Source organism: Parasteatoda tepidariorum, chromosome 1 (assembly GCF_043381705.1).
Source record: "Parasteatoda tepidariorum isolate YZ-2023 chromosome 1, CAS_Ptep_4.0, whole genome shotgun sequence".
Classification (NCBI taxonomy): Eukaryota; Metazoa; Arthropoda; class Arachnida; order Araneae; family Theridiidae; genus Parasteatoda; species Parasteatoda tepidariorum.
Window position 1 is genome coordinate 15,846,500 of NC_092204.1, and position 26,929 is coordinate 15,873,428.

The 26,929-nt window shown below is 30.8% G+C and overlaps 1 protein-coding gene across 2 annotated transcripts in view; it reads right to left on the minus strand.

Moving 5' to 3' along the window:
* The window catches only part of LOC107451478 (mannose-P-dolichol utilization defect 1 protein), a 48,875-nt gene that overhangs the window by 18,015 nt on the left and 3,931 nt on the right, over positions 1 to 26,929 (minus strand). The window contains exons 3-5 of one of the 2 annotated variants that reach the window (XM_071177124.1): positions 23,311 to 23,443; positions 18,937 to 19,141; positions 15,981 to 16,004 (exon numbers count right to left, since the gene is read on the minus strand). In XM_071177124.1, the coding sequence (XP_071033225.1) occupies positions 15,996 to 16,004; positions 18,937 to 19,141; positions 23,311 to 23,443 (347 nt within the window). In that variant the 3' untranslated portion in view covers positions 15,981 to 15,995. Of the gene's footprint in view, positions 1 to 15,980; positions 16,005 to 18,936; positions 19,142 to 23,310; positions 23,444 to 26,929 lie in introns of those variants that run through there. The other variant, XM_016067594.3, reaches the window with a different exon arrangement.

The window sequence follows — 26,929 nt, forward strand, 5'->3', positions numbered from 1 at the left end:
TTGATGTTATTCCATCATTTTTAAAATGTAAGACTATTTAAACTCGAGAAACCAGACGTTGAAAAATTTGGGTGCGGTGGTCAGGAGCGAAAAAGGCATTGTTTTATTTTATTTTATAACCGTCGTTGAACAGCCGACCCAATTTCATGGGTTTACAACTACTTGCGTTCAACTCCGTATCCTTGTAATTTTGAACCAATCCAGAAGACAAGGAAACTTCTGGATCAGTTCCCCCAGAGGTATTGATTTGTTATGGGAACATGGAGGACTTCACGACTCGACAGATTCAACGTGCATCAGTCATCATTTACGGCTGAGATCGAACCGACGAACTTTTTGACATGGGTCCAGTGCCCTACCAACCAGGCTATCCCGGCCTGCCTAGCTGGATTTGCAAAAAATTGACAAATGACACGAGGTAAAATTTACAATGACTGGATGCGTGAAAAACTGCCCTCGATGCCAGATTTAAAAGGCGCATTACAATGCAAGAATTTTCAGCTCATTAGAGAACTCGTAAATTAAAAATTAATGAAAAATTAGTTGATTATATTTATGCTAAGGATGCTCTTCTTGAAAAAGCTCCGTTTACTGTACCACAAGCTGATCGGATTTCTATGATAATTAGTGACATTACAGAAGAAAAATGGCAGATTGCCTCAACTACCAGACCCTTTTAATTTGTAATCTCAAACATCAGATTTTGTGAGCAAAAAATTTTGAATGAGAATGGAAGCTTCACTAAAATATGATATTTTTACAACAAATAATTGTATTAGTTATTAGAATTATTTCATTATTATTTATTTAAATTGAATCCTAATAACTGATTACTATTACTGACAATTCTGAAACTGGTTATTTTCCAGGTGCGAATTTTCCAAGTTTTTGAAAAAAATTGCAACTTTTTCTGACTATTCCCTGCTTTTTAGAGGAAAAATAAAATTCCCTAACAATTCCAGGTTTTTCTTGATCCGTGGGAGCCCTGATATATATAGCAGCAGTAATGCAAATGGTAGCAAAATTATTCTTTCTTAAAGCGCTTTGCTATTATAGAAAATCTACTGAAGTACTATATATAGTAGTACTATATCTAGTACTACGTTATCCCATAACAAAACTAGAACACTTCGGTTTTTATAGCAAGGATTATCTAGGAAAAATGTTGCAAGAGACTGCCTAATAACGACAAAACGCGTGATACGTGATAAAGGCGAAAAAAATTACGCATTTTTATTACGTAGTTGATAGGGAAGATATGAATGAAAAAATGTTTATGATAAGTGCTAAACATTTAATCTATAAATAAGTTCTTTGACAGGAATCGGAGTATTAGTTATGATAAAAGGTTTTGTTCTACATTAAGGAGATTTTAAACTAAGAACTATTAGAAATTTTTTCAATTTTTTTTACAAATGGAATTGATTTGTAAAAACTTAATACGCTGATATAATTTGAAGAATAATTTGATCGGAGCCCCTGCTTCGAATTCCGCCCCTTTTTTCTGAAAGCAGGATGGAAAGAGGGCTGATCAGCTGCATGCGTGGCCGCAACCACCACAATGAGGTGGTCTACAATTAGGGCGAGACGAAGAAATTTACGTCTGCCAAATTGCCTCCTGTCCATCTCAAACACAGTCATCAAGTCTCGCTTTCTCCCACATTTTCGTTCCCTTAATAACTGGCATTCGATTTTTGAGGATGGACCTAACGTACCACCTAAATTAATTCTGTCCATGGGGTTCTCCACATATATTTCCATCTCGGATGAATGTTTTTAAATGGACAGGGAGGGGTAATCGGAACAAATTCATGCAATTTATATAAATAAATAAAAATAAGCAAACTCCAAAGACTTTTATAAAATATCGATCTAATATCAGGCATAAAAATTTTTCATTCGAAATTGTCAGTAAAAATACAATAGACTTCGTCACTTTTGAGGTCTTACTCACAAGGGCACAAAGGAATGCACGTTTAAATTAAAAATGGGAATAACAAAATAAAAATAAAAAAGATCTTATTGAAGCAACAAAAAATTTCAGAAATGTTAAACAGAATAATTCTTAATTCTTCATAAAATCAATTCCAAAATTAAGAATTAAAATTTTCAACAATTGTTGAATAGAGTTAACATTTGTAAATTAGAAAAAGAAAGAATAATTTTAAGACTAGTATAGCTGTGAAATTGGGTTCCTACACTAGAGGCGTGAGACTTATTAAATATTCTTTATTCCCATTTATTAACATCGCACATACGTGTTGGTCCTCACCTCTAACGTCATTTGAAGAAAGAAAAATGACATCCAAGAGCTGAACAAACTCAACTTTTAGGTGTTGAACAACTCAATATTCAGACGCTGATCAACTCAACTCGCACCCCTTGCCAATCTCGGGTCCAGATTTGTAGAGAGTTCAATTTAACGTCCGGCATCGCGTGCAACTTATGGAAACAGTTCCAGGATACCGGAATCATCGAGAAAAAGCCTGGGTAAATAATTTAAGCAAACAGAGAAAGACAGTAATTCAACTTAAGCATAATCATTTCATATCGCAAAAACAGCACAGAAACGCAAACATCGATGGGTGTTTCAAATCGCCGAACAAGTTAAATTTCCGTCAGAGAAATAGCAATCGCCGCACAAGCTATATACATAGATAGATTCATTAAAATAATTTAGGATACAAACAGAGATTCAACGTAAGCATTTAAAATTTGATTAACGCTATAACAACACAGAAGCAGTAGGGTGATTCCACCCAACCTATCACAGAACAAGTTAAATTACCGCCAGGGAAACAGCACTCGCCGCACAACAAGATATATACATAGATAGATTCATTAAAATAATTTAGGATACAAACAGAGATTCAACGTAAGCATTAAGATTTGATTAACGCTATACCAGCACAGAAGCAGTAGGGTGATTCCCCCCAACCTATCACAAAACAAGTTAAATTTCCGCCAGGGAAATAACACTCGCTGCACAACAAGATATATACATAGATAGATTCATTAAAATAATTTAGGATACAAACAGAGATTCAACGTAAGCATTAAGATTTGATTAACGCTATACCAGCACAGAAGCAGTAGGGTGATTCCCCCCAACCTATCACAAAACAAGTTAAATTTCCGCCAGGGAAATAACACTCGCTGCACAACAAGATATATACATAGATAGATTCATTAAAATAATTTAGGATACAAACAGAGATTCAACGTAAGCATTTAAAATTTGATTAACGCTATAACAGCACAGAAGCAGTAGGGTGATTCCACCCAACCTATCACAGAACAAGTTAAATTTCCGCCAGGGAAACAACACTCGCTGCACAACAAGAATTTCAAGTCATTAAAAGCATTTTTCAGTATGTCATCGGTTTGACGTGAACAAAATGACCAAGAAACGGGCTTTTAAAAATCAAAAGGAAAGGGGGGAGGGAAGAGATTTAAAAAAAGATCAAGGCTGTCTTCGGGATAGAAGAGAAACTTTTAAAAATAAATAAAGGAAAAAGGGATGGCCTCTTTTCTTTCCCTAATATTTCACCGCCACTGGCATTGTTAGTTTCACTGTTCATTATTTCATTATTCCCTTTTTTTTATCCGGGAAAAAGGAGTTTTTAAAACATTCCTTTGTCATCCCGGAAAAGCAGCGTAGGGGATCCCTTTTCTCCCAAAGATTTTTCTCATTTTGATATGTTGAGAGAGCATGCTTCTTTCAAAAATTTATCTTTAGGACAACAATAGAAGGAACTTCAAGAAGACAGCGCACGGGAATGGAAGACGTTCTTAAAGGAGTAACGAATCTCCCCCGGACGAGCACGGGGGTCGGATGGAAGACGGGAATTCCCCATCCCATTCTTTTAGAAATTAAAAATAAAGTATTGTAAACGCCAAACCGCATGTCAGCTTGGTGCAGTTTCATGGACGTTAAGCAAGCAAAGTGTAGGCAATTTGCTTCAGTCTAACAATGTTGTTGATGAAACAAACTCGGTGAAACGCCAGGGGGATGTCCTTAACAAAGGAGGCAATACTACTAATATTTTTCAACAACGCCTTCGCGGTTAAAGCCAACGTTTTGGAGTTGTAATCAAATAGCCAGATTTGAAGACTCCAGTTAGTTATGCTATAAAATTATTTAGAATAATATTTTGAAATTAATTGAACAAAAATATTACTTGAAAGAGTATTATGACTTATCATTTAAATTAGAAACTTAACAAATAACAAAAATCTAATTTTGACAAACGACTATTAACAAAAGCAATTAAAAACAGGAGAATTAAAACAATAACTAGCCTGTTTGTTGGTAAAAATCGTGTTTTAAAAAAAAATAATAAATCGAATTTATTTGATTAAAATCGGATTTTTTTAAATTTAAATCGGATCTTTTATTTTATTTTTACTTTTACCAACCAAAACATATGATAAACTGTATTATTAGTACTTAATATTATTAAAAAATGTAAGTATAGCTAAAATAGTAATATTTAGTACTGAAGTAGTTACAGTTAATACTAAAACTAAAAACTGAATTAATGAAATCATACTTATTTTTGTTCAGCCTCAACACCCTCATCAATAAAACAGAATTTTTGTCAGTTGGAGCAATTTAGGTCAGAAAATATTACAAGTTTCTCTGGGCAGAACATATCTTTCTGCATTAAAGGCGTACTTTAATTACATATTTACCAAGTTTAAAAGCTCTTGTATATAAACAAAGTAATCAATTATTTTGCATACAGCTCATTGAAAAAAAAAACATTTTTATTAATACAACTGATGCATGTTATATTAATATAGCATGCATCGTCCTTTTAATATTTCTTCTTAAAAGAACTTCATTATTAATGAAATCTAACTTTTTCGCCAAAATATTTTAATTAGAAGCAGAGAATAAAAAACCAAAACTTGTAGAATTTTATATAGTTTTAAAATTAGCTGATTTAAATTAATAATCTCTTTAAAAAAATCATTTAATGTGCGATTTTAATCATGATTTAAATCATTCCAACCCTAATTTCATCTAATTTTCTAATTTTATTTTATTTAATTTTATTAAACTAAATTTAATTTAATTTTATTAAACTAAATTTAATTTAATTTTATTAAACTAAACATCTAATTTTATTTTATATTATAAGCATCGTTTAGCAGCCAGCCCAATTGAGAGTTTACGACTACCAATGTTCAATTCCTTAGCCGTGTAATTTCGAACCCAATCCAGAAGACAAGGGAACTCCTGGATAAAGTATTTTTAGAAATTTGCCTTCACGAAGGACTTTTTCATGCAACTAATCCGCATTTGCGTTACACATAGAGGAAAACCACGAGAACCTGGCGACAAGTCTAACCATGATCCGTCTACCATTGAGGATATTCTACGTCAGCACTCTGATCGGTGCGAGTCGGGTGAGAAATTTGAATCAACCAGCCATAGATGGAATTCGAACCCGGTTCACCTCACTGGGAGGCAAAACGTAAAAATAATTTAAATTAATCAATTCGGAGGGTATAATGAACCATCAACATTTCTTGACGATGAATCGAGATATTAAAATTACAATATTGTCCAGCTCCACCCTTGAAAAAGTACATATGCAATATATATATAAAGAATATTTAATTAAAGTGCATTAATAGTTTTAAATGAATGCTCTATGAACATTAGAAAATATGTTGGAAAACAAGCCATAATAAAACATTCCTCATTTTGGCGAAATATTAATAAAAATAGCCAAAGCCACGAAACATACCCGAGTGCAATGTAAATTTCCTTTAACTTTCTTCCCTCTGTTGCGGAGATCGCAACCCTCCCATTCCGAATAGGGGGTCAGGGGAGGGGGTAATTTATAAGGATAATGCATTTAATATCCCTGTCAGACAGTGGATCCTGCATAAATGATGGCGGCCAATTTATCATAGACGAGAAATTTCATTATCTTAACCTCAGAAAATTCAAAAGTCTTGTCTCCAGAATTCGGGAGCAAATTTAATCAAATCTCTTTTTTAAATATAATTTAAAATACCCCCCACTAGAAGAAAAATNAAACATGGTCTGAATCAGGGCTCGAAAAACCACCCGTCCGCCCGTCCTCGGCGGTCAAAAATTTCCGGCGGACAACGAATTTCTCGAATCAGACGTCCGCGCGGACGACCATTTTCCCGTTAATGCCCGTTATACCCTTTCAATTTTTGTTATCTTACAAGAGTCTATCGCCTCACTTCTAAAATGATCCTCTAATCTAGAAATCCCGTACAGCAACATACTGCGCGTGGTGGATTGATGTTTTTTCCGTCTGGGAGTACTGCAGTAGTTGAAAGGGACTTTTCAGCAATGAACTTACAAAAAAACACATTACGTAAGGGTTAAACGCAATTATGAACATCCATCTAAATGGAAAACCCCTTTCAGATTTCTATGCAGAAACCTCTGTAAATCATAGGCTTGATTGTGGAACTGGCAAACGTTATATTTGAATCATTTAAAAAACGTAGTACCCTCGGATAAATTGACATTCCAGATAACTTGACCTTTGTCATTTAAATTATTTCATAAAAGAAATAAATTATTTTATAAAAGAAATACTAGGTTTTACTATTAGTAACCTAGTATTTCTTTTATTACTGTATAATGTAATCCTAGTAGCTACTAATTCATTGTGTAATTTATATAAATGTTAGTAATAAATAAGAAAAAATAATATTTTTATTTATTTAGAAGCGACGGGTTAGTTTCAAGGAGGACGGGTACATTGTTGGACAAGCCGTCCTCGGGGACGGGTAAAATTTCCGAGTTCTTTCGAGCCCGGCTTTCTGCTTTTAAAAACGTACTTTAATTACATATTTACTAAGTTTAAAAGTTCTTGTATTTAAATAATGTAAAAATTAATGAGTATAATTAAATTATTAATGCTTATTATGCAGCAAATTATTTTGCATACGGCTCATGGGAAAAAATATTTTAAGTAACTGATGCATGTTATATTTATATAGCATGTGATCACCCGTTTAATATTTCTTCGTAAAAGAACTTCATTGTATTAATGAAATCTTACTTTTTCTTCAGAATATTTTAAAGCAGAGAATTAGAAAGCAAAACTTATAGAATTTTTTTTTTAAATTAATCACAGTTGAATTAAACTAATGATTTCCTTTTTTAAAAAAACATTTAATGTGCGATTTTAACCATGATTTAAATTATTCCAATCCTGTCATCTAATTTTATTTTATTTTATAACCGTCTCTTAACAGCCAGTCCAAGTGAGGGCTTACGACTACCAATGTTCAATTCCGTAGCCTTGTAATTTTGAACCCAACCTAGAAGACAAGGGAACTCCTGGATAAATTGTTAGAAATTTGCCTTCGCGGAGGACTTTTTGAGGGAACTAACCCGCATTTGCGTTACACGGAGAGGAAAACCACGAGAACCTGGCGGCACGGGGATACTAACCCCTGATCCGTCTACCATTGAGGATATTCTACGCCAGCACTGTGGTCGGTGTTAGCCGGGTGTGAAATTGGAATCAACCAGCCATAGATGGAATTCGAACCCAGTTCACCTCACTGGGAGGCAAAACGTAAAAATAATTTAAATTAATCAATTCGGAGAAATATAATGAAACATCAATATTTCTTGATAATGAATCGAAATATTAAAATTACAATATTGCCAAGCTTGAAAAAAGTACATATGTAATATATATAAAGAATATTTAATTAAAGTGCATTAATAGTTTTAAATGAATGCTCTATGAACATTAGAAAATATGTTGGAAAACAAGCCATAATAAAACATTCCTCATTTTGGCGAAATATTAATAAAAATAGCCAAAGCCACGAAACATACCCGAGTGCAATGTAAATTTCCTTTAACTTTCTTCCCTCTGTTGCGGAGATCGCAACCCTCCCATTCCGAATAGGGGGTCAGGGGAGGGGGTAATTTATAAGGATAATGCATTTAATATCCCTGTCAGACAGTGGATCCTGCATAAATGATGGCGGCCAATTTATCATAGACGAGAAATTTCATTATCTTAACCTCAGAAAATTCAAAAGTCTTGTCTCCAGAATTCGGGAGCAAATTTAATCAAATCTCTTTTTTAAATATAATTTAAAATACCCCCCACTAGAAGAAAAATGAAGATATTCATGGTAAAAATGTAATTATGATACTCTACAAATCATCTGGTATGTCATCGGGTTTCGAAACATTATAGGATAAAAGTGGTACATAACATTTTTATGAGATGAAACAATTGCAACTCTTTACAATTGCAACTTTCATTGTTATTCTCTGTCCGTTTAATTTGGGATAAAAAACAAAAATGCCGTAATTGTTTGTGTTTTGACTAATCAGTCTATGGAAAAATAATTAACTAAAATAAAAATTTCAAATACAATATTATTCAAGCGAACTGAAAAAAAGAGAAAACAATTTAATTTCTTGTCAGAACTAAAACGTAAAACGTGGCGAGACCTGAAAACTTTAATTCTTTTACACCTGACTCAGACTGAATGACTGATATAATATTTTATAAAAGCTTTATAAAAAAAAATTCTAAAACTTTTTTTTTTGGTTGATTTCCCTCCCAATCAACAAATTTTCCTAAGTTTGTTTTGACGAAAGAAGAGCAGAATTAAGTTTGGAATTTTGTTGTGTCGCTGAATATTCACTCGCAGGTCGCATCGCTGTAATGAATGGTTAATAGCAACTGTGGCTAACAACTGCAGGCATTACTTTTCTTACTACAAACTTAACATTATTTTTTATCGATCTCATCAAAAGAATGAAAAAATTTTGATTTATTCTCACTAATTTACCATGAATTGAGATCTTTTAAAATAGAAATCATCCACACAAGCTTTGTTTAAAAACAGTGTTATACTTTTAACAGATAGGTCAAATCTCGATTAATAAATTACAACTAGGAAAATCATCGCTCTGCAATTGATCTGTTCTCACTGCGGAATTAAAGACAGTGAAATTGCTGATGATTTGGCCAAAAAGGGCACCTCCATACAACAACTCAATAATAACCAAACCCCCCTTTTTCAACCTTTAAACGACTTCTCAAAAGAAAAGTCATCCCGCAGTGGACTGATCGTTAAGACACGGGTCCCAATAGAACACCGAAGTCAAGCATCACTGGCTGCGGTCAGTGTGTGGGTGGGTGACCACTTGGATCAGTCAACGAAGGGACCAAGGGTGTGCTGTATTGGTCCTCGTTAGACTGTTCTACCGTAAAGTGCTCGACTTCGAGAGTAGGTCGTTGGGCTGTCGAAACGGGGGTGCCCCCCCCCCCTCCTGCAGAGGATCAAAATTGTGTTGGCATGTCTCCGAATCATCCTCAGGGATGTTTCCCAGACCGTCGCCAATAGCCCATCGTGCAGCTCTAGCGCGACGTAAGTAAACTACAACAACAAAAGAAGAGTCGTCACTAATTTCCGCAAGCAACTAATGGAAAGAAATAACGACAAAAAGTGGAAGGATCTCGAGCCAGATAGCATTCCCGACTGGCCACGCCACGAGGCCACATATCAGTTGAGGTCCTTTATAGAACATGATTGTCTTGCCGCATACTTATACAGATTCAAGCTGGCTTCTGATCCATATTGCTCTATAAGTCGAGGCCAATTTGGAATGGGCTTCTTTTGCAGTTCTCTCCGTGGAGCAACTATCGTTGACCGATACAACCGGGAAACAAAGTGTCGAATGAGGAAATGACTGTTTTCAGTTTTTATATCATTGTTCTCTTGAGTTGTGTTACTTTTATGCTGTGATAATCCCATCTGCTATTCGAAGTAAAATATAAAAAACTTTTTTTTCTTCAGATTTATTAAACATTTCAATTAGAAAAAGTTCTTAAAAGGAATTAACGATTAACTAACACACTTGAACACAAAATTATTACCCTCGAGCTACAAAATCGCTAATCTTGCCTGCATGGAAAATGGACACGGGTCCTCAGATTCGTACAGTTATTTAGAAGAAAAAAATAAGAAAATACTTTGTTGGAGTGAGGTGGTTACGAGATTGGACACAAAAGTTTGAGAGTCGTCTGGTTTGAGAGGCAAATCACTTTCGAAAGACGTGAGGGGAATTTTCGATGGTTTCGAAGTTTATAACGAAAATGACGTGCACCCAACGTTTTTCTTTTGAGGTCTCTGACAAAAGGAAAATTATTTTCTTCTTTTTTGTAGACTTAAAAAAACGTAGTGAGTAAAATGTTTTAATTTTCATTTTATTTATTTACTAATTTTCGAGTGTTAGAGTTAGTTTAAACAAAAAAGTGGTCCAAAATAAGTTTCGCGATAAATTTTGTTTCCACGACTTTTAAAAAACAATTATAAATTGCATTCACATCAGGAAATATGACTACTGTAACTATTCTGCAAGAGGTCAAAATTTGGATTGTCGATCATTTTCGTTTGGAAACAAATAAAGTTATATAAAATCTGATTATAGCGTGCAATTCTGAATGAAAGTATCATGCAGAATCAGTAAAAAAAAAATATTGAATTATTGTGCGCCCTAAAATTAAACAATAAAATTTTAGAAACTGCGTCTTTGAGAGCCTGAAAAATAAAAAATCTAAGTTCAATTAAACATATTCCAAATTGATGTCTCAAATACCCTGTGTTGACCCTGAATTGTTACTTAATTTTATATTGGCGATCGCAACACTCGAATACGCCATCTGGGGAGAGACCGGCCTCATGCCTTTAGCCCTTCTCCCTTCCCTCTCCTCCTCTTTTCATTTGTATAGGAATGTTCTACGATATTTTGCCTTTTCTTAATATTTTTCCCTTTTATTTCATAAAAATATCTTTTAAAATTCCCGTGATACTTTTCTTTAGAACCATGTTTAATGTAGTTTTCAGTTCCATATAGTTTTCCAACTTAAAAGATTTTAATCTATATGAAAATCAAGAGAGAAACTAACGTACTTCCTTCTTCTATGACTTTCCACACGCTAATGGGGAAAGCATGACAAGTGTTGCCATAGGAAAAGAGTTCTGCTCTACGCCACCTGCAGCCCATTTCGATCGCCAATTTTATAGCCGTCGTTGAACAGTCGACCCAATTTTTGAGTTTACGACTACTAATGTTCAACTCCGTCGTCTTGTAATTTTGAACCCAATTCAAAAGACAAAGGAGCTCCTTGATCAAGTATTGGAAGAAATTTGCCTTCGTGGAGGACTTATTGATTGAACTAACCTGCACGAGAATCTCTCACGATTAGTCTGACGACAAAGGGACCCATGATTTGTCTACCACTGAGGATATTTTACGTCAGCACTGTGGTCGGTGCAAGCCGGATGCGGAATCCACATCGTCCAGCCATCGCTAGGATTCGAATTAGGTTTACCACATTGGAAGGCGAACACTCTATTCCCTGAGCCATTGCGATTCCCCTGAATTGTCATTGTAAAAAACTGGAGTTAATCCCCAGCGACAACTTGAAGTTCATCCAGCGTCAGATCGATTAGTATCAGCTTGTCTAGAAAGTAAAGGCGTCGTGCGTGCAATGCTGTTGGCCACAATATTGTGGCGCCTTAAGCCCTACGACTCCGTTGGAAGAATGCTTTGTTTTTACAGGCTTAAAATATTCTTCAGATTTGTACTCAATGAAGTCCTATACGAACCACTAACTTAAATTATTCTTTAAGTACTGTACAGTCAATGAGGCTTCGAAGTCCAACAAAAAAGTCTTATTAAAAAAAAGTAAGGTTATTTATTATAATTTTATTTTTATTACTCTGTTTTAATTATCCAGATATTAGGTGATTGCCCGAAATTCAAAGTCCAATTTGTAACAAAATTTATATAAAATACTCATTAAAAAAATAGCACAATTACTATTGTATGATTTTTTTTTCATTCTCCGTAACTCTCTCACACCATTTTTGCAAATTTTTTAATTCTTTCATTAATTAGAAATTGCGTTTTTTATTGTTTATTTCATTCTTTTAAAAAAGTTGAGAGAATATATTTTTTCCCTCACAGAATAATTTTTTTCCCATTCAAGCTATTTTGTCCAGAATAGAATATATAAAAACCTAAATCGAAAAGGTCGGATAAGCTTACAGATAGTTTTTATATCATTAAATCTGAAACCAGTTAACATGTTACATGTAGTTTAAAGAAAATTTGATTTCATTTAAAACAATAAACTTGCTTTTAACCCAAAAATTATGAAACTATTGCATGTCAAGATTCTGGAGTTGTCCAGCAGAGAATAACTCCTTCATGGTTTTATTAACATTGTATCAACCTCTGCACTGATAAAATTATAGACCAATGTCAACACTTTATGGTTTTTTAAGAGATGTTCCGGAATCGTTAGCTGATAATTATAGATTTTAATAAGTTTTAAGGAAACAACAAGATGTCCCTTTATAAGTTTTCAAAGTTATTGCTCTTTTTTTAATTTTTCCAACTTAACATAGTGTGGCAATACATTGTTTTGGGTCAGAAGATGAAATGTTGCCAGCAGGCATTAATTTTAACTGCAAGGATGAATCAAACGTTCTAACACAATTTCTAAACACCTAAAAATAAACGTTTGTCCTCTCCGTCCAGGGTTATCTCTTAATAGAGTCATTCGAATATAACGACATTTTGATAATTTAAAGAAAAAATTACGGATAATTTAAAAAATGAGAAAGGTCACAATCGATTCTGAACTGTTAGAACAAAGTCATGAAAAACCTTTTTCATAGGATTAGCATTATGCATTTAAACTGCTGTAATTTAAAATGCAGGTGATTTTTCTTATTCAAATGGTTATATCTGCAATTTATGATAGCTCTGTGGAGGAGAATGTAATAGCAATGTTCGTTGACAAAAGGCAGGATTCGAACCAAGGATCTCTGACATCATAATCGGATGCTCTAACCTCCATAAAAAAGGGTGCACACCCTAGTCCAGGATGAGTTTTATATATATATATATATATATGAAAATTGATTTAATATTTTAATAATTATTCATCTTTGGCTCCTTACATTACGTGAAAACAAGTGAATTCAAAGTGGATAGTTTTTCAAGGCAAATAGGGATAACCTCACTAGTGGTCAAAAGAGAAATTCAAAATAACATTTTCATAAAAATTGGGACATTTTTTTTGGAGCAATATACATATATCATACTACTTTTGAAAAGGCAAACAGCTGACCAAAAAATATTATTTGCTATACCTTAGGACAGGGGTCGCGAACCTTTATACACCAACGTGCCATTTTTCTAAAAAACCGTTTAATGATGTCATAGATGTGCCATCAAGTAATTTTGACTTAGTGATTATTGAGAAAATAATAATACTAAATACTATCAACTCGAAACTATTTTCATTGAAAAAAAAAACATTTTGCAATGTCTCAGTTATAGGCGTAATTCAACTTAAAGTAACATCAGTGTGACTTCTGTTGCTGCAGATTAGGTGGCAAATAACTTATATTAGGTTGTAAGATGTTAGTTTAAGCAAGACTGTTAATTTTTTTTGCTAGTTACTTATTGTTAACTTGTTTTTTATGGTTATTAATTGTTTTTTTAGCATTAATTGTTAATTTTTTTATTAATAGTTGTTTATTATTTTGTTTGTTTTTGTGATTTTCAATTTAATTGTTACATATGCTTCATAATGCAATAACATTTGTGTAATAACAATTCATAGTGCAATAACAATTGCGATCGGTGGGGTGCCCAAAATATTGTGTCACGTGCCATAAATGGCACGCGTGCCATTGGTTCGCCATCCCTGCCTTAGGACAATAAAAACAAATTTTATCATGAAAGAAAAATAAAACAAACAATTTTTAATTTCAAAATTATTTTGTTTAGAACAGGAAGTTTTAACAGCTTCCAAAATAAATTTATCGATACTGAACAACTCATAACAGTTCCAAATCAATACATGGAAAAAAAATTTATTACTGTTGTATAAAAAAAAAATAGTAACAATTGGTTCCTATTCCTACACCTACATACCAATATGCATTTAAAATTTGAAATTGAGTTCAAGATTTCCTTATTCAGATTTAAGGAAGGTTTCATTAATCTCAAAGGAAACACAGTAAGTATTCCGCTTAACATTTGCATACATAAGTCATTTTTGTGGGCGATCCCTCAATTATAAAGTCTATGATGTTAATGTAGTGTTAATTGAAATCAATCATTTTTAAAATCCCATGAAAAGGATAGGAAGATTGTGGAATTACAAAACAAATTTGTTTACTGCATTTCTTGAAAATAATAAGCAAACATATCAACCCTTGACATCCTTCTCATAATAGTTTCCTTTTCAAAGAATGACTTAACTACCAGAGAAGTTGAAGCAATGAAACCGGTGGGTAAGGTTAATATCTGAAGCATGTATATAATTAGTAGACGGTCCCCAAATTGAGACTATCGAATTTTGTGATTTCTACGAGCATCGTTAATTAAAATAAAAAGATATTGAATCAAAAATCCAAATATTTCGACTTTTCAAAAATCTGCATTTGGTATACTTCTGAACACAAAAAAATCAGGTACATCAGGACAAAAAGCTAAAAATTAGGATAAAATATTTTTTATCAAGAATATCAGGCAACTACAAACTCTGCATCACACAGTTGTTAGTATAGTTTGAAAACTATTTAATACCAGGTGATTATAATTACATTTTTAAATCATGAGTCAATTAATTTAAATAATGTTAAATTAATAAGAACAAAAAAAAATTTTAAATTGAAAATATGTTTTACGTGCCAATTCATTGAAATGTGTGGTAAATTTGTGATTACAGAAACTGTTGCATTCAGTAACATAATCGGTACAAATCCTGTATTTACAGTCTGGAAACATTTTTAAAAAAATAAAAATTAAGCTGTTGTGAAAAAAATCTACAACAGCTGTTACTATATTCATGAAAGCATAGAAATTCATAAAGCAAAATATACTGTAAATATGACACTCATTTTTTTTCTTTCCCTCAGAAAAAACTAACGTAGTTTCTTTTTTGACTATTGACCAAGCGACTAACAGCATGTGACTGTTTTCAAGAAGCATAAATAAATGTTTTAATTTATTTTTAAGTAGATGTTTTCAGAAGTTTCTTCACATTTGCTAAATGCAATTGAATGATCTGCAAATATTCTTTGCTTGATCATCAAGATAAATTTTTTTCTTCTTATTTTTAGCAAAAACATAATGGCTTATAAAACACAGGGTATTACGATCAATATTTTATTACTCCAATCAATACGGATACCTGTGATTTAAAATTGACTTGTGAATTTATGATTTATTGTACATTTAAATTCGATTTTACTCATTGTGTCACACATTCTGTGTTTCCTGAGTTTAATTTTTTAAGCAGAGTTGATTTTTTTTAAAATCCAAATAATAATCATACTCATTTTCCTACGAATATCACATCAACGAAATATTCCAGGTATATATACACACACATTTTAAACAAAATTTTTTTTGAAAAAGTTACATTATAACAGAAACATATTTTAAACTCATTTATACCAAAAAACAAATTTCATTTTTCGCATTGCGTAATTGAACATTACATTAAAAAATTGTGAAAACTGCAGCAGTAACTACCGGAAAAGGGTTACTAAATACGTGTTTTCATTTTTAGATTTGGTTGTTATAATAAATAATATCGTATTTTAAAATCTACATGGAAAATAAGTAGTACATGAAAGAATAGAACGAAAACTTCTACAAAAAATAAAACCAAATTTTTTACTTTCTTTATTTCTCATTATTCTCAAATAGAAAAATCACAAGCATTTTTTTCCACTCCAATGCGCAAGAAAGGCATCTTTTGAATATAATTGTGAAGAAAAGATAAAATCTTTCAAAATTTTCTGCAGAAAAGAAAAGCAAAAATTTTTAATTCCCAAAGAAAAAATCTTTCTGTAAGAACTCCATAACGTTCTGCGACAAGGTCGCCATGTCGCCACAATTCTGCCATGTGGCAAACAGCTAATTAACAAGTCTATTTAAAAAAAAAAAAATTAGAAAAAGTTTGTGTGAGCTTTGTAAAGAAAAAAGAATTTTGATATGTTGCAAAAATGTATAAAGTAGGATTCTCTTAACAAGGGTATCCGAAAATCCAGTATAATTTAATATTATCAATATAAGCAATTTTCATAGATGAATAGAAAATGGAAAATGACATAAAAAGCAAAATAACGCACAAAACAAAAAACGTTAAACTGGGGTTTTACTATATATATATATATATATATATATATATAGCTGGCAAAATAGATAGCTAATTTGATAAAATGCAAGAACCTTTATTACCAAATCTGGCTATTTTATCTAGCATCAAACAGGTATAGTTAACATGATTAATCCAAAAATTTATTAACAGGCCATACATTTTCATGGCACCTAATGGTTATACTTCCCAATACAACTAAATAAAATGAATCAATAGAAAAATTATTAAAACCAATTTAGTAAAATTATAAGACTAGTTGATCATTATAAACAAAAACGAATAACTGTTTTGGAAAAATTTTATAAAATAACAATTTTAAATCTGCAGTGCAGCTCTTTATAATTTAATTGTGTTTTGGCTTTTTGTTTATTTAAATTGTGCGAAGTTGAAAACCTTTTTAACAAAGAAGTTATTGTAAAAAGCTTTAAGATGCTAAACAGTAAATTTCTTAGGTGTGTAGGATTAATGTATATTATAAGAACAGGCGGTCTTGTTTATCTAATTATAAATTGAGTTATTGAGTTATACTAATTAAAATTTAATTCAACCTTACAGCCTAAAACATTAATAAAAAAAATATGAACTAAAGCTAATTTACTTAAATTCTTTATTTCGAACAGTTAAAGTAGGAAGCTTCTCATCAAAAACATTGAAATATAATTTTACTCTTTCTCAAATTCTAACTTTTTCTTCGTTCCTTTTTTAAATGGTAATTTTCTGATGACACATTTTCTCTACCCTTTCCATTTCACATGTTTATTGAAGAAAACTTTTGAACCAATTGAATTCAAAACTTTTTAACTCAATTGCACTACTCATTTTCAATCAAGAGTTAATAAGTTTTCTTCCGAAGAAAACTGATAAAACTTTTTTAACCAGAAAAAAACAAAAATAAAATTTCGTTCTAAAGTTTGTTCAAATAAAGCAGGGTTTGAAAAAACCCAACCCACCTGGGTTTTATTGAAAAAACCCGGGGAAAATTGGGTTTTATTTGAAAAAACCCGGGGAAAATTGGGTTTTTTCATTTAGTGCTCGTAAATTTTACTGTGAAAATATTTTTATTTATTAAATAGAGTTGTATAAGTAAACACTAAAATTTCATCTGACTTTTACCTGTAATAAAATTAAACTGGAATAAATATTTAATGGTCTTCCATGTTTTTATAATACGATTAACAGAAAGTGAAATTAAAATTACGTATAATTATAAAGAGTATCAGTTATTTGCCCCTTTTTTTCAAATATTTAGATAAATATATGCATTTTTAGATACATTTTAACTTTATAGTTTCAAACGACAAATTAATCTTAAAATTATAAAAAAAGCATATATAAAAAGTTATAGCTTATTTNACATGTTTATTGAAGAAAACTTTTGAACCAATTGAATTCAAAACTTTTTAACTCAATTGCACTACACATTTTCAATCAAGAGTTAATAAGTTTTCTTCCGAAGAAAACTGATAAAACTGTGTTAACCAGAAAAAAAACAAAAATAAAATTTCTTTCAAAAGTTTGTTCAAATAAAGGATAATGTGGTAATCACAATATAAACAACTTTAAACGGAAAACTTATTGGGAACTTCGTAAATGGTTTTTTTCCCTTTTCATAAATAAAATCTACAACATTAAGAGAAACACAAATGGATTAAACATACTAACCACTTACACTTTTAAAACTATTTTTGGAAATTTTTCTCCACATACTTATTGTTAGGATTTCTAACTACATAAACCGATTTCATCATGTGCACACGTACACAGAATTCAAGGGCAATTACAGCACTTCAAACACACTAACACTCTGAGAAAGATAATTAAAATCGAATGAAAATGTAGTATGTTTGTAATGCTATAAATATTTTTGCAGCCATGTGCAAAGTAAAATTTTAGATTTCAATGGATTATACTCTTAACACTTACAGATATCATTGTGAAGAAATTTTACAATGGATTTAGAAATGTATCAAAACCATTGGTGGAGGTAAGTGTTCATATCTTTTCGTTATGCCCAGAACTTATATAGCATTAATTACCCAGCTTTCACAACCATTACAAAAAATTACAGTTTTACTATTGCAGGGGTGATTGTGAGTTCAACTCAAAAATCCTGAAGATTTCTCGAGTAAAATCATTAATGAAGCATTTCAAAAAATTAATATCTTTAAAAATTTATATCATTGATACTTCAAAACATGAAATTCTAAATAAATTATATGCAGATAATTTAAATAAATAATTATTTATAAGCTTACTTTTATCTCTAATCACATTTATTATTCTACCAGAAAAAATATTTACAAAGTGAAGAGAGATGCCAAGCATAAATTCCAGCTCTAATATTTAAAAATAAAATATACAAGAACTTTTATACATAAATGATTCAATGATTTCATGAAACTTCTGGGACCTTGGATTTCCAGAAACTTCCAGATCGCAGTTAGCGAAAAATCTGGAAATCTGGATTTTTTCCAGAGCACAATCATCTCTGCAATTGAGAGATTAAAAAGAGCAAACAAAATAAAAATAAATTTAAAAAAACAGAAGAAATAATTCATTAAATACAATTTTGTAATTTAAATATTCTACATTCAATAATAGCTTCAATTCATAATTTAATTTTAAATTTTTTTAAATAAATACGAATTTTGCAAATACTTTCATTATAATAAAAAAAATTATATAATATTTATATTCTTACTTTGCCAGTCACAACAACTGGTAAATTGGCAATCTGCATACTCCAAAGAGCAGACACTGGAACCATTCCATTGAAAAGTACATATGTAGCAACACTGTACAGTGCAGCAAATATGTTGGCTTGCCTGAATTGGCTACTGTACAAAAGAACTAAAAAGCCAATAATGGCAGTCTCGACCATTAAAAAGCAAGATTCACCCCAGGAGCTAAAATAAAAATACAATCACATATTGAAATCATAATTCTTATACCTACATTTATTAACATTATTCAAGGTTAGTCTAAATGAAAAGTGGACAGTTATGACAGCACTGGAAACTTAGTAGTGAAAGTAGGGTTATAAAAAATATAGGAGAAATGCATCACTTAAAACTACTTTTTCAGTTTGCATAAAAAACCTAAATTTAGAGTCATACTAGAGATGGGTCCTTCCAGAACAAAACACCACAAAATACAGTAAAACCTTTATCGGAGTTCACAAGGTTAAGGTTCATTAAGTTGAGTGACGAATAAGGATCAAATTAAAATAACAAATAATATTTCGAAAATGCATGAAAATTAATGAATTTACAATAAGTATAAAAATTTTAATTGAAAAAAAATTATACTATCTGAAAAAATATGATGCAAAAGAAGAACAACTAAATTTATTTAGTTATTTAAAATATTTTGAAATTTTCATCATTTGTTACAGATAGCTATTCATTTTCTGAAAGTTTGTGTGAATGCTTTAGGTCCCTCATTACTTTAAAGGCTTTGAGGCCTTCCCCAAATGTTTGCTCCATCTGATTGTATTAAATTTGATCTTCATTGGCATCACTTTGCACTTCTAATACCATTTCTTGAACTGACAACACCACAAGTTTTAACATTTTCATCTACTGATGTAAAATAACATAACAAACGAAAACATAAAACGCGTTGCTTTAGGTGTTTTTCCCAAACTGCAACAAATCCTCCTTCTCTTCTTCATCATTAGCATCAGGAGTTACTGTTTTTCTTCTCAAAATAAATTTACTTCTATATATTCATTGTATATTGAAAGAATTTTTGAAGGTTAGATTTGATCGTTCTAGTTTCAAAAACGATGTAAACAGGTATTATTAACATAATATAAATGGTATTTGTGGAGGAACTGTTAAAAAAATATGATACATACGGGAAAACAAAAGATGTGGAAACGATTAATCAAGAAGAATGAAGTACATTTAGTGCAAAAGAGTGAGCACATTACCATTGCTGAACATTTATCATCGAAATAGTATTTGTTGAATAGTATTTGTTACATCGAAATAGTATTTGTTATTACCAAAGCAAAGTAAACCTAATCTTCAATAAATTCATTGCCACTATTTATGAAACAATTAGGGGTAATGAAAGACTTGTGACATCTGTGTAAATAAATTGAGTAAAAGAAGGGTATAAAAATGAAAATTGTATAGTTTTTTCATGTGCAATGTGTACACATTGCCCAATATGAGACATAGCCAGACTTCACATCACTTTAATTTTCTTAGGCAAACTGGTTTTACAATTTGTAGCACCATTCAACTTTGTAAGTTTGAATAGTAAAGCTATTATCACTACTATATTCCTGAAGTCATCACTGAATTCCTGAAGTGTGTAAACAAATTGAGTAAAAAAAAGGTACAAAAATGAAAACTGTAGGGGTTTTTTCGTGTGCAATGTGTACACATTGCTCAATTTGAGACATAGCCAAACTTCCACATCAGTTTAATTTTCTTAGAGAACAATTTACAATTTGTAGCACCATCCATCTTTGTAAGTTTGAATAGTAATGCCATTATCACTACTATATTCCTGAAGTGATCACACGTGCCCACTTTTTTAATGGATAACACATATACATATAACTAATTCATAAAAATGCCTAAATATTAATTTAAATATTAATCAAAATATAGCGAACCTTCTCTTTCAGTATCCCTCTTTAAACTTGGAGTTTTTATCTTCAAATGTAAATTTTTAACTTAGATTCTTGTACAATTTTTAAAGAGTATTTGAGAAAAATATTTCATAAATATTCTGAGATGCTGATACATGATTTGGTATTGATTGATTGATATTGATGATTTGGTATTGATTGATAATCTGACCCTATCTTTTAAACTTTACTTGCAGCTGAATTGATGATAAAATTAGGACCAATTTAAGCCTATTAAGCAATCTTTTCACAAAAGGTTGACATTGATTGTCCTTGCACAACGACATGAATATTTATTAACCATTTAATCCTTAACATTGCCATGTGTAACATATTTAAACAAAAGACTTTTTTTCAAACTTAACAGATAATTTTAGCAATGTTTTCAAATTCAGTACTTTTATAATAAAAAATCAGTATTTTTCAATATTATTTTCAAGGATGACGATTTTAAACTTTATTTTTTGGTAGTATTTCCAGTTCAAATATTTTAATTTCTATACTATAAAATTGTAGAGCAAACTAAATGAATTAAGAATCAAGTGAATTCAAAAACATTTTTCACCATTTACTGATTATTAAAAAAATTAAGAGAAAGAATAAAATGTAGTCATGATAAGTGATGTTAGTATCATGTTGTAATAAAAAAAATAAAAAAATAAAACTAATAAACTTAACTTTTAACTTATAATCAGTAGTGTGAGTTTATTAATATAGTTAATAATACAAATAAAACTATTTAAAATTTCAATTTAAAAGATCATTAATTTCAGAAGTCAGGCTCCAGAAAAGTTTTAGGAAAAAACATAAGATATTGGAAAAATACAGGAATATGAGAAGACACATTCAAATTTTATAAACTTTCTAGGCACAAAATAATTTTAAAACAAAAATCAAAACTAAAAACTATATTATATTTAGCTTTAAATTTAATTTCTAGATGCCTAGTACCGACTTCTTACTTACCTCCACGTTCAAATAAACCTCCTCAGCTTAAACGCATTTTGAATTCAAACAAAATTTAAAAACAATTAATCCTCCAGGCTGCTGAATGTTTCCAAAATCTGATTTTCATAAATTAAATAGCTTCTTATTTTATTCCTTTTTTTCACAAATATCAAAACAAAAAAGAATATAATTCTTAACTTCTTTTAAATACAAAAAAAAAATTCCACAAAAAAAAGTTTCAACACGAATCAGAATAGGAACTGATGCTTAAAGAAATCTATTTGATATTTGGAGGTTGAAATCTAATAAATATCTAAGAATCTAAATCTATTTTTGCAAATCTTAAATCATCTTAAGATGATTGTTTGAAAGATGTAATGTTTGCATAATCTAGTGAAAAAGGTATTTTTTTAAGTAAAGGTATTTTTATTAGGTATTTAAAGGTATATTAAAAAAAGGTATTTTTTCAAGTAAAGTTTCTAATTCAGGGTTTATTAATTTCAGAAAGAAAAAAAATTCTCTAACTTTTCCAAATATATCACTTAAATTTTAATATCATATACCATACCATATTTTATCTATACCATACACTTTTTAATCAGAAAACTTTGATTTTTTTTATTTGTTATATATACATATGTTTGTCATTAAAAAAAAATTATTTTCTAAATCATTAATTTTTTTAATACCTTTTCTGTTAAATTACACAAGTTAACAAGAAATAAAATGAACAAAATTTAAAACCAATCACAAGATCGTGGAACAAGGAATAAGACACAGATGAGTTCTGTGGCCCAATGCAGAATTTTTTTTAATGAAATTCAAATAAATAAATAAAAAACACAAGTATCAAAAATATATTCATCATCTGTCTAGATGAGATTAACAAATTATATACATCTTTTTTATTCAATGAACAAAAATATATATATACATATTAAATATAATATTAGTTCTAAATAAAAATATAATTAGATAGTAACTTGTTCCATTTAAAATTAACAGATAGCGTTATGAAACTGCAGATTTTGCGATTTTTTTTACAGCTATGCATTTAAAGTCAAAGGTAAGTACGCAGAAATTTTTTAAAATATGCCAGAGAGGTTCTAAAATTTTCATTATTAATTGAAGGTTTGGTTATCACATTTTAACAAACATTAATATTTTTGATTTATTATTTGTATATCTTTTATTTATTATATTGTGTATTATTTTTACTATTTCTTGTCACTTTGTACAAATACAGCAAAATTTAGTAGCTTGTCACTGAGAAGTGAATTTACTTTTCAAAAGAAAAATTATTTACTGCCTTTATCTGATTATTTACTGTCTTTGTCTGATTATTTATATAAATCTGTTATTCTGAATAATGAATAGTAATAAACAATAAAACATGCATCAAATGAAAAAATAAAATATCTTAGGGAATTAATAAATTGTAGGAGTATTTACAAAAGGGCAGAAAAATTGCAACCAGCTTACCTAAATGGATAACCCTTTGCATAACTGTATGAAGCTGCAGATGTAACGGCTATAAGTTCTAATAAAACTCCAAGGAAACTTATTCCTTCTGCACTTTTTGCTTTCAGAATTTTCAAAATTTGGGGAAACTTCACTAGAAAGTGAAACAAAAATTATAACTACATATTTTAAAGAAATTATATATATTTGTAACATAAAAAGCTTCAATTAATCTTTTTATGTTAGTTTCTTTGCTATAAAACTTCATCCTAATTAATTATTCTAATCGAAATACTTTCTCACACTTTTAAAAGCCACATCCTGTTCTTAAATCTATTTTTGGCTCAAGTATGCATTTAATTAAGAGCAGGACATTTTTCCCTTTGCTCTTGTGTGGGAAACGTTCGATCTATCTCATAAACCAATAGCNCTGATCAGAATGGTCCAAGAAGAGGTGTTTTTAAATGATATTCAAGGTTTAAAACAACAGAAGGTTGTTCCCCCTAAGAGCAAATTAAAAAATCTAAATCCCTTCCTTGATAGTGATAGAATATTGAGAGTAGATGGACGACTGGGTAATTCAGATTTACCTTATGATACTAAATATCCTGCAATTTTACCCCATAAACATAAATTGACAAATCTAATAATAGTGCATTGTCACATTAAAAATCTTCATACTGGGGCTTCTTCCCTTCTGCACTTAGTTAGAGAAAGGTTTTGGCCTTTGGGTGGTCGCTCTCTGTGCAGAAAATTAGTGCGCGAGTGTATTGTTTGCTTTAAAGCAAAACCAATTGCGATGACTCAACTAATGGGTAGTCTTCCCAGAGACAGAGTAGTTCCAAATTTTCCCTTTAATTGCTCTGGAGTTGATTTCTGTGGTCCTTTTATGATCAAATATCGAAATCAGAGAAAAGGTGTGCTCCATAAAATGTATTTATGTATATTTGTATGTTTTGTAACAAAGGCTCTTCATATAGAGATGGTATCGGATCTAACTTCGGAGGCTTTTATTGCCACTCTTAAAAGGTTTTTTGCTCGCCGTGGTAAGAGTTCTAAATTGTATTCCGATAACGGTAAAAATTTTGTTGGCGCAAATAGGGAAATTAATAAGCTTTTGAGATTAGTTAAGCAGCCAGAAGAAGAGCTCTCTGCCTTTTTGTCTAGTGAAGGTATAGAATGGAAATTCATTCCGCCGAGAGCGCCTTCCTTTGGTGGCTTGTGGGAGGCTGCCGTAAAGTCTGTAAAATACCATCTTAAGAGAGTTGTTGGCAAAGCATTTTTGACCTATGAAGAGTTTTTAACTGTCTGTATTCAAATCGAGGGAATTTTAAACTCCCGACCCTTGTGCCCTTTATCGAGCAGTGTGGACGATTTAAATGCTCTTACACCAGCTCATTTTCTGATAGGCAGATCAATGAACTCGATTGTTGAACCTAACTTAACCATGTCAAAGGAAGGTACACTCAGGAGATGGCAAAACGTGACAAAATTAGTACAGCTTATTTGGAATAAGTGGTACCGAGGATATTTAAGTGATTTACAACAACGTAATAAGTGGCAGTTCAAAAAATGTAATATTAAAATTGGTGATTTAGTGATCCTCATCGAAGATAATATGCCTACCTTTAAATGGCCCTTGGGTAGAATCGTAGAGATATTTAGTGGTACTGATAATTTAATCAGGGTCGTTAAGGTTAAAACTCAACATGGAGAGTACAAGCGAGCCATCTCGCGAGTGTGTCTTCTTCCTATGCCAAATTAAACTTATTTTATTGTGAAATATATTTTTTCAATTTATTTTGATTGTTGAATGTTAATAACATGTCAACGGGGGGTGAATGTTCACGCCTTGCCTTGCTACTTAATAGATGGCGCTGTTAATATACATATACATTTTTTACTTCTTTTCTTTTTAATAAATACAGTCCATGTCGTCGTGAAGTGTGGTGCTTTTGTTTTCTTGTGTAGAGCTTTCTTGTGTGTGTATAAAACAGATTGATTAAATGAGTAGTATGTCCCTTGGCATGCTCAGTCGGCAGCAGGGTGATAACCTTGAAGCCTGCTTAGTATGAAATGGGAATTTTTCTGTTTATTTTTGCTGTGTGTAAGTGGCTGATATGTGAGATGGTAACTCTTACAACTACGCGTTGCTTGAATTAAGTCAGATAATTATGTTTTTAAACTTAAATACTAAATTTCAGGTTTGGTGTTTCGGACGTCCTAAACTAGTTTTGAACAGGACATGTGGGTGTTACTGTCCTAAACTGACTAAAACTGTACTAAACTGTCCAAAACCTTGAACATTGGTAAAAGGTAAAAATTCTATACATGTAACCATAGTACACATAATAATTACATATATAAATAAATATTTGATACTTTTTATACAATTTGCTTTACCTTATTAAACGAAAATAATATAATTGGAAAAGATTTATAACTTATAAAGCTCCACAATTCATTGAACAACAAAAATGAATACCTTATCCCTCAAATATAAATAAATATGCTTTTATACTGATAAATTATGTTTTTGCATAAGCATAAATAATGCAATATTAATAATAAACTTTTTTAATAAAACAAAAACCTTTCTTCATTCTGTTTCTTGCTCAAAAATTAACCCTTTATTTTTCACAATATTTTTTTTTAAATTGTGACATAATTTAAATAAAAGGGTTTTGGACAGTTTAAGACAAAGGGGTTTCTCACAGAACGGTTTAAATCCTTCGATAAAGCCCTGGTTTAAACCATGGATTAATCCATTCAGTCCTAAACTTTCCCAACTCTGTTTACTAATTTATTTTGAAATAAAGAAGTTTTTGTACAAGTTTGTGTCATTTTTATCAAAATAACCTAACAGTTATTGATTTTTTCCCTTCCAAACTAAAATCAAAGAGTTTAGTGATAAAACTGCGTTTCATAAAAGTATATTTTATATTTAGTATATTTTATAATTAGTTAGAGAAAAAAAGTTAAGTTCGAGTAATATGCGAGTTGAGAAACACATGCTAAATGCAACTTTGAAATCAGTGCAAATAAGAAACGTAATTGTTGATTTTAAAATCGTGGGAGTACAAATAAAGATGCTTGATCTCTAAATAACTTGAATATAAATCCTGGAATGCAATTTTAAAGTGTGTGAATATAAATCACGAGGTATAATTTTTAAATCTTGTAATTCAAATTGCAATGTGTAACTTTTAAATAACATAAATATGAAGCATGATATCAGGTTATAAAATAACATGGATACAAATACCGATGTGCAATTTTTAAATTGAATAAATATGAATCAGATATGAGATTTCAGAATCACGTCAACTAAAATCACATAATTCTATTTCTAAATCAACTAAACTCAAAACGTGATGTGCAATTTGTTAGTAACGAATCTGGATGTTTTTGTTTTTAAATTTCGTGAACACGCCATGCATTATATATATGAAATGTGATTGATGTCAGGACTCTAAAATTGCAAGCATGATGAGAAAATATCAGGGGGGGAGGGAAACACAAATAGAGAGAACTAATAGAGATTAAACCACTATCTCCTTGTTTAATTTTGCAAGCAGTATATTTTTGCACATTTATACACACACACATATATACATACATATATATATATATATATATA